At 42.8% G+C, this 9,343-nt stretch overlaps 1 protein-coding gene and 1 pseudogene across 1 annotated transcript; both read left to right on the top strand.

Moving 5' to 3' along the window:
• The first annotated feature begins 3,275 nt into the window (after positions 1–3,275).
• Positions 3,276–6,197, top strand: LOC116629520 (annotated as a pseudogene).
• A 1,265-nt stretch (positions 6,198–7,462) lies between these two features.
• LOC116629519 (protocadherin gamma-B6-like) lies at positions 7,463–9,338 on the top strand (the record flags this gene model as incomplete). The annotated part of the gene is made up of 1 exon (XM_032399787.1): positions 7,463–9,338. A coding segment is annotated over exon 1 (1,374 nt), but the record flags the coding sequence as incomplete, so codon positions are not given.
• Between the last annotated feature and the right edge of the window lie 5 nt (positions 9,339–9,343).

Genomic DNA, 9,343 nt, shown 5'->3' with positions numbered 1-9,343 from the left:
GTTCAGGACAAGATATACTGCTTTGTGGTGATTCATCTGGGGCCTTATTTCCACTTTGTAATTCCAGTGAGTCGACTTCCCATCCTGAAACTCTAACGCCGGTGAGTTCTATATAAGTATCTACTCCTTTTCATCATTTATCCAATTTTTCATATTTATATGAAAATCTATTACATTTCTGAGTAGTAAGTTGTCTTAAGGATATTATAGCCCATCAGAAAGCTGTACTTCCATTTTTTAAGGAGAATAGTGAGCTGGGAGTAGTTATGTGACATATAATAGAGTTATCACACCTAGTTCAGATTTACGAAGTAGTGAGTTTCCTCCTTGCTTCACAGCAGAAGTATTATATCAATTTCTTATATCTTTTTTCATAGGTAATGGAATTTACCCAGATTGCCTCATTTATTTAACATATTTGAGTTTTTTTACATGTAAGTAAACATTAAATTTAAAGTAGGCAATCATTTAATTCGTCCTTTAAAGCAAAGAAACTATTAGCCTTCTTTCTTCACTGATTTCACTAGTAGACTTTCCATCTTTTTAAATGTTTATTCCTCATGTCTAGTTCCTTATATCTACTTAATCATGACTGTTTGAGTACTTTAAAATTGTAAGAAAAATCGTGTGGGGGGAGGAGCGGGGGAGAGAGACTCAGTGAATTCATCAGAAGGTCCAATCATTATCTAAATTCCTTCAAATTTTGTTGAATACAAAATCCTCCTCTTCCTCTTATAGTTACTAGAAGGCACTTGACAAAAGAAAAGGAAATGCTATTGCCTCTATCACTTGCTCTCATTCCTTACCTATATTTTTTGAAGAACGGGGGGAAAGTCACTGGATTTGTGTTATTATTTGGAACTCTAAACATTTGTAATTAGAGGTTTTCTCATCATCCTTGTATCTGTAGGAGGGAAGGAGAATCCCGAATATTCCATTTAATGGCAAAAAATACTAATTTCATGCTCAAAGTTGCCATTTCTTAAGAATCAGTCTTTTGCTTTGTCTTCCTTAGTAACTGCTTCAGTAAATGGTATCTTTACAAATTGCTGAAAGAATTCTTTTTTAACGTAAGCTCTATGTCCATTGTGGGGCTTGAACTCACCATCCTAAGATCTAGAGTCACATGCTCAACTGATGGAGCCAGCCAGGTTCCCCTGAAAGAATTTCTTGTATTGGCACTTTTTGCTTTTTAATGATAATAATTTGTTCTACATCTTGTATTCTTTTTCTCTAATTATCACAGAGGTTTAAGTGACCTTTACAAAAAAAAGTTTAAGACAACTTTATTTTTTTTAAATATTTTATTTATTTATTTGACAGAGAGAGAGAGATAGTGAGAGCAGGAACACAAGCAGGGGAAGTGGGAGAGGGAGAAGCAGGCTTCCCGCTGAGCAGGGAGCCCGATGTGGAGCTCTATCCCAGGACTCCCGGATCATGACCTGAGCCGAAGGTAGACGCTTAACGACTGAGCCACCCAGGCGCCCCAAGACTACTTTAAAACTGCATAATTTCTTTATGGAAGGACTGAAATGGAAACTTGCTTTTCATTGTGTGTTTATTTGAATATTCCAAATGCCATAGCCAGTGTATGCATTATGTATTCACATAGAAAATTTTTTAAAAATCGAAGTAGCATAAAAGTGTAACATTCACAAATATGCAACTTTAAAAAACAATCCTTTCAAGATTTAGCAATATTAGGTGAGAAAATCTATTACTGTTGTCTAATTAAAATTATTTTTGTGAGTGAAATTTTAAGGAAAACTTACTCCAGCAAATTTACTATCTGCATAAATTAACCTTATAAAATAATTTCAAAGTGAATAATCCATATGTATTGTACACTGTAGTTACTTCAGAAAATAATGACATATAGAAAAATTTTGAAAGATTATAAAAAGGGAATTAGAATAATTTACATATGTAAAAGGAGAGCAAAATTCTACCAAGAATAAGTTAATTTGATATTAAGAAAAAACGGTGAGGGGCACCTGGTGGCTCAGTCAGTTAAGCCTCCAACTCTTGATCTCAGCTCAGGTCTTGATCTCAGGGTCGTCGGAAGTTCAAGCCCCGCATTGAGCTCTACGCTGGGTGTGGAGCCTACTTAAAAAAAGAAAAAGGGGTGCCCGGTGGCTCAGTTAGTTAAACGACTGCTTTTGGCTCAGGTCATGATCCTGGGGTCCCAGGATAGAGTCCCTCATTGGGCTCCCTGCTCAGCAGAAAGTCTGCTTCTCCCTCTGACCCTCCCCCCTCTCATGCTGTCTCTCTCAATCTCTCTCTCTCAAGTAAATAAATAAAATCTTTAAAAAAGGAAAAGAAAAGAAAGAAAAAATGTCGATTTAACAGTACACTTAATAGAAGTTTCATTCCACTTCATTTTCAACTAACATATCCAGAATGGTAATTGCTTTTGAAATGAGAATGCAAGAAACAGTGAGACAAGTCTACAATTATGGTTAGAAGAGAGTATTTTCTTTTTCAGTCATCTGTAATCAAGTATTATCTCAATGGGTGTAGTGACGGATTAGGACTCTAAGCTCGCTGTTCACCAGCTCTAAGAAAAGCTCAATCAGTTCTCTATCCTATCCCGATGTTAGGATCTGCAACTACACAAAGCCCCACAGATCCCACCAACCGTAGCAAAAGCTGCAACAAAACTCACCCTCTTAACCTGGGGCACTTCGGTTTCTCCTAAGAAAAAAGATCATCATAATTTGCAGGAGGAAAAAAGAACCTAAGGAGTCAATTTGCACAGAAAGCATTCCAGAAAAAAAATATATCCGTAATTAAGCAACAATGGCCGCTCCACTGAATCTCCCGCACCGCAAAAGCCTGGTTCTGCTGTGCCTTTTCCTGGGGAGGCTTTGGGAGACCCGGCCAGCCAGATACGCTATTTGGTGCCTGAAGAGACAGAAAAAGACTATATTGTGGGGGAATATCTCCAAGGACCTGGGGCTGGAGCCCCAGGAGCTGGCGGAGTGTGGAGTCCGCATTGTCTCCAGAGGTAGAGCGCAGCTTTTTGCTCTGAACCCCCTAAGCGGCAGTTTGGTCACCGCGGGCAGGATAGACCGAGAGGAGCTCTGTGCTCAGAGCACACAGTGTCTGGTTAACTTTGAAGTCCTGGTGGGGGCGCCTGGGTGGCTCAGTCATTGAGCGTCTGCCTTCAGCTCAGGTCACGATCCCAGGGTCCTGGGATCGAGCCCCACATCGGGCTCCCTGCTCTGCAGGAAACCTGCTTCTCCCTCTCCCACTCCCCCTGCTTGTGTTCCCTCTCTTGCTGTGTCTCTCTCTGTCATATAAATAAATGAAAAAAAAATCTTTGAAGTCCTGGTGGAAGAGTAAAACTTTACGGAATGGAAGTAGAAGTAACTGATATAAATGACAGTGCGCCAGAATTCCAGGCTGAGAATCTGGAAGTAAAAATTAATGAAATTGCTGCACCTGGAACACGTTATCTGCTCCCAGAGGCTGTTGACCCGGACGTGGGCATGAATTCCTTGCGGAGCTACCAGCTCAGCCCCAATCACCACTTCTCCCTGGACGTACAAACTGGAGGCGACGGAACTCTACACCCAGAGCTGGTGCTGGAGAAGGCCCTGGACCGCGAGGAAGAGGCTGCTCACCACCTGGTCCTCATCGCCTCAGACAGCGGTGACCCGCGTCGCTCCAGCACAGTGCACATCCACGTGACAGTGCTGGATACAAACGACAATGCCCTGGTTTTTGCTCTACCGATTTACCAAGTGAAAGTCCCAGAGAACGTGCCCCCGGGCACCCGGCTGCTTACTGTGAGCGCTAGCGACTGGGATGAGGGAGCCAACAGAGAAGTAGCCTATAGATCTGGAAAATTAGTGAAAAGCAGTCTCCGCTCTTCCAGCTGAATGAAAATACTGGAAATATCAATGGCAGAGAGTCTAGAGTATGAAGAATGTGCATTTTATGAAATGGAAATACAAGCTGAAGATGTGGGGGCACTTTTGGGGAGGACCAAAGTGCTCATTTCAATGGAAGATGTGAATGACAATAGACCGGAAGTGATCATTACATCTCTGTTTAGCCCAGTCTTGGAAAATACTCTTCCTGGAACAGTAATTGCCTTCTTGAATGTGCATGACCGAGACTCCGGGAAGAATGGTCAAGTTGTCTGTAACACACCTCATAATTTATCTTTTCAATTGGAAAAGTTAATAGATTATTATAGATTGTTGACAGTCCAAATTCTTGACAGAGGAAAAAACCTCTGAATATAACATCACAGTGACAGCAACAGACAGAGGAATGCCACCCCTGTCCACAGAAATTTACATCAACGTACACCCTAGACATCAATGATAACCCAGCTTCTCTGGAAACTCCTACTCAGTCTACCTCCCTGAGAACAACCTTAGAGGCATCTCCATCTTCTTGGTGCCAGCCTATGACCCTGACAGGGAGAGAACACCCAGGTGTTATTTACACCTTGGCTGAGGACACTATCCAAGGGTTGCCTCTTTCCTCCTATGTCTCCATCAGCTCTGACACTGGTGTGATATACGTTCTGTGCTCCTTTGGCTTTGAGCAGTTTCATGATCTTCAAATGCAGGTGAGGACAAGCTACGGTGGGAACCAACTGCTCAACAGCAATGTGTCACTGAACTTGCTTGTGTTGGATCAGAAGGACAGTGCACCAGAAATCCTGTACCCCACTCCCCCCCCCACTGATGTTTCCACTGGTGTGCACTCTGCCGAACCTGGCTACCTGGTCACCAAGGTGGTGGCTCTAGACAGAGACTCAGGTCAGATTGCCTGGCTGTCCTACCACCTGCTCAAAGCCAGTGAGCCTGGGCTCTTCTCAGTGCAGGCCCTGCTAGACAGAGACAGGCTCCAGCAGAGCCTGGTGGTGGTGGTGGTCCAGGACCACGGCCAGCCCCCTCTCTCGTCCATTGTCACACTCACTGTGGCCTTGGCTGACAGCATTCCAGATGTGCTGGCTGACCTCAACAATCTGGAGGTCCCTGCATACCCAGAGACCTCAGACCCCACCTAATACTTCGTGGTGGCAGTGGCTGCAGTCTCCTGCATCTTCCTCACCATTGTCATTGTGTTGCTGGTGCTCAGGTTGTGGTGTCCGCACACCTCACATCTACTCCAGGCTGTGGGGGTTGGATTAGCTGGTGTGCCTACTTCTCACTCCGTGGGTGTTGACAGGGTGTGGGCTTTTCTGCAGACTTAGTCCCAGGAAGCCTCACTCACGGCGGACTCCTGGGAGAGTCATGTGATCTTTCCCCAGCCCAAGTATGCCAACGTGCTGATTAGCCGGGAACGCTGTCCGAAAAATGACCCTTTGTGTGTTTCAGATGATTCTAGGTTTCCTATAGAAAACCTATAGGAAACTTTGGTTCCAGTGAGTTCCATTTTTCCCTTATTTTCTATTATAACTGTTTTTTAAGGTTTGCACTTAAGGTGTGATACACTGATGTTAACGTATTTCACACCATTCAAGTTTTCGCTGAGCCTAATTACTGCTCTAACATTATAGGAGGCATTTATTGGTTACAGCATTGATATAATTTTCACTTTCTCATGATCAAATTAACCTACGGTCAATGGAAACCTTCATGGGGCTGCTCTCATTATTGAGCATTGATATGGGCTATTTGGGTGTGTTTGGTTGGTTATCAGTTCACAACTAATCCTTAGGGGTGGTTTTCCATTCCTGAAATTTATTATTGTTATCTTCAATGGCCCCATTGTGAATTTCTTACATACTGCTGCAACATAACTACATCTGATACTGATTTTGTAAAGGTAAATTAATGACAAAACACATCTGTTCTTCTTGAAGAAACTAAAAGCCCAGACTTTTCTGCTGCTGCTTTTCTGTTTCTATGATAGGACAACACCCCTTTGAGGTTATGTTTTTCAGATCACATGTTTGTAGAGGTTGTTTGAATTTAAAGATCACTGTTGAGGAAGAATGACACTTCACTTAGAGGGGTTTCTAAGAATGAACACTGAGAGAGGACAAAACACGGGAGATAAAAATTATTCCTCAACTGTCTGTTATTTATGGCTCAATTCTCCAATCTACAGGCTAGAAATAAATCTGGGTAAGGGAGACAAATTAGGAAAATATTCTCAGGACCTGCTGGACAAGGTTCTAAAAATATTTTACTGGCTTTTAGCTATAAGGAAAACAATATTTTATTTGATTTTAAACATAGTGTCATTTCAAGTAAAAAATGACATTCCAGGAGACTTTTTTTTATTATTATTTATTTTTTGAGAGAGAGAGTGAAGGGGGGAGGGGCAGGGAGGGAGGAGAGGATCTTAAGCAGACTCTGCACTCAGTGTGGAGCCTGAAGGGGGGCTGGATATCATGACCCTGAGATCATGACCTGAGCCGAAATCAAGAGTTGGAGGCTTAACCCAACTGAGCCACCCAAGCACCTCCAGGAGAATTTAAAAATAAGCTTTGAAGTTGACTCAAAATTCTATTCTAAACACGCTGGCTATAGGGTTAACAAGTCTGGAAAGCCATTATGACATACAGACATAATTATTTCAAATACTCTATTCCTAAGCTAGTAAGAAAAAAATTAAAGCATCCTTCAGGGTCATTTTTTTTTAAAGATTTTATTTATTTATTTGACAGAGAGAGAGAGAGATAGCGAGAGCAGGAACACAAGCAGTGGAAGAGGGAGAAGCAGGCTTCCCGTGGAGCAGGGAGGCCGATGTGGGACTCAATCCCAGGACTCTGGAATAATGACCTGAGCCGAAGGCAGCTGCTTAATGACTGAGCCACCCAGGCGCCCCCAGGGTCATATTTTTAACTGTGCAGTTGGGAAACTGTCACTTGAAGTTTCTGTCCTGGGGAATAACCATCGGTACTTAGTATTCATAAATATTAAATATGCGTTAATTTGGGAAAAAATAACATATTGATGAAGGCTTGTATATCATGATAGGTTACTACTTTTCTCTGCCATTAATAATATCACTTGCAAGCTCACTGCATGGATAACTGGGCAGAGTGGGGAAAACGCTGAATTCTACTTTTCTCAAATGAGATAGGACTTTTACATTGGTAGCATTTTATATAACAAAATAGGCTAAAATCTTTGCTTATCTTAATGTTTCATCTTAAGAGTTAAAATATCTTGGATTTGCTTCAAAATAATGAGGGAGTACAATATATATGTTGAATGAAGATGGCCTTGTGTTGATCGTTATTGCCATTGGGTGATGAGTATATGAAGATTCAATAATAATACTCTCTACTTTTGTATAAGTTTGAAATTTTTGCATAATAAATTTCTTTAAAACACTAAGTACATACAACTGTAAAACTTTAGTAAAACTAAAATTTCGGGCTCTTATATAAGTGCATTTTCAAATAGCAATGTATACATGTTCTACATATATAGAGAAAAATATATCATTATATATATATTTCTCTATATATTTCTCTCTATATATATTTCTCTATGTATACAATTGGCCTCCAAGTCCTCTCTATTGCAGTGACAGCCACTCACTAGGATGAGGGGGTCAATGCAGAAGTAAACTACTACTTCAGGAGCACTTCTCAGAGTACAGGGAATTTATAGAAATTTATATAGGAGTTTCGAAGAGCAGTATTTATATTCTAGAGATAATCTAGAGAAAAATTGGATTCAAGAGGAAAACATCAGACTGCGGTACCACACGGGGCCTCTGGGCGCCGCTGTCGGCCAGTACAGGGCAAGTGCTGTCGCCCGGGATTCCTCAGCCTCTAGCCTGGGTTTTCCTGTGCAGGCAACAACACAAACGGAAGGAAACCCGCTCACACACTGAGGCTCCTGGCCGCGCAGGCTTTGCCCAACATACACAGATTTCCAGCTCCGCCTGTCATGGTCGGAATGTTCTTCCAGTGATCCCGTGGATTGCAGTTTCTTCAGCTTTCCGGAAAGACTAGGACCCAGCGAGAACTAGAGCGCGCTATGGGAGGGAGCTGCGTTCAGAGGCGCCCCGCCGGCAGGCTGCAGGTACTGTTTCCCTTCCTGCTACCTTTGTTCTACCCGGCGCTCTGCGAGCCGATCCGCTACTCCATTCCCGAGGAACTGGCCAAGGGCTCGGTGGTGGGGAATCTCGCCAAGGATCTCGGGCTCAGCGTCCTGGATGTGTCGGCTCGGAAGCTGCGAGTTAGCACAGAGAAGCTGCTTTTCAACGTAGATGCGGAGAGCGGGGACTTACTGGTGAAGGACCGAATAGACCGTGAGCAGATATGCAAAGAGAGAAGAAGATGTGAGTTGCAGTTGGAAGCCGTGGTGGAAAATCCTTTAAATATTTTTCATATCATTGTGGTTGTTGAGGATATTAATGACCATGCCCCTCAATTCCATAAAGATGAAATAAATTTAGAAATCAGTGAATCTGTATCCGAAGGTGCACGAATATCCCTTGACCCTGCCACTGACCCCGATATAAACATGAACTCAGTTAAAGATTATCAGATAAATCCTAACCCTTATTTCTCATTAATGATTAGAGTTAATTCCGATGGTGGTAAATACCCAGAGTTATCTTTGGAGAAGCTCCTAGACCGGGAAGAGCAGCGTTCTCATCGCTTGATATTGACTGCCTTGGACGGGGGAGACCCACCACGAAGTGCCACCACTCGAATAGAAATCTTTGTCAGGGATGCCAATGACAACTTCCCGGTGTTCAGCAAAGATGAATATAGAGTCAGTGTTAGTGAAAATCTGCCCCCTGGATCCTCCGTGTTGCAGGTGACAGCCACTGACAAAGACGAAGGGGTCAATGCAGAAGTAAACTACTACTTCAGAAGTACTGCTCAGAGCACAAGGCACATGTTCTCACTGGATGAGAAAACGGGTATGATTAAGAATAACCAGTCATTGGATTTTGAGGATACAGAAAGATACACCATGGAAGTGGAAGCAAGGGATGGAGGTGGTCTCTCTACCCAATGTAAAGTAATCATAGAAATCCTAGATGAAAACGACAACAACCCCGAAATAATCATCACTTCTCTCTCTGATGAAATTTTGGAGGATACTCTTCCAGGAATGGTGGTGGTTCTCTTCAAAACACGGGACAAGGATTTCGGAGAAAATGGAGAAGTTGTCTGTAACATAAGAAGGGATATTCCTTTCAAGATTTATTCCTCTTCTAAGAATTACTACAAGCTGGTGACAGATGGACCCCTAGACCGAGAACAGACTCCGGAATACAATGTCACCATAACAGCCACCGACAGGGGCAAGCCGCCCCTCTCCTCCAGCACTACCATCACCCTGCACATCACCGACGTCAACGACAACGCGCCGGTTTTCGAACAGCCTTCTTACGTGGTCCA

This window comes from Phoca vitulina, unplaced genomic scaffold (genome assembly GCF_004348235.1).
Source record: "Phoca vitulina isolate PV1807 unplaced genomic scaffold, GSC_HSeal_1.0 scaffold1231, whole genome shotgun sequence".
NCBI classification, from domain to species: Eukaryota; Metazoa; Chordata; class Mammalia; order Carnivora; family Phocidae; genus Phoca; species Phoca vitulina.
Note: the sequence above shows the minus strand (reverse complement) of the source record. Positions and strands in the feature narration are given on the sequence as shown.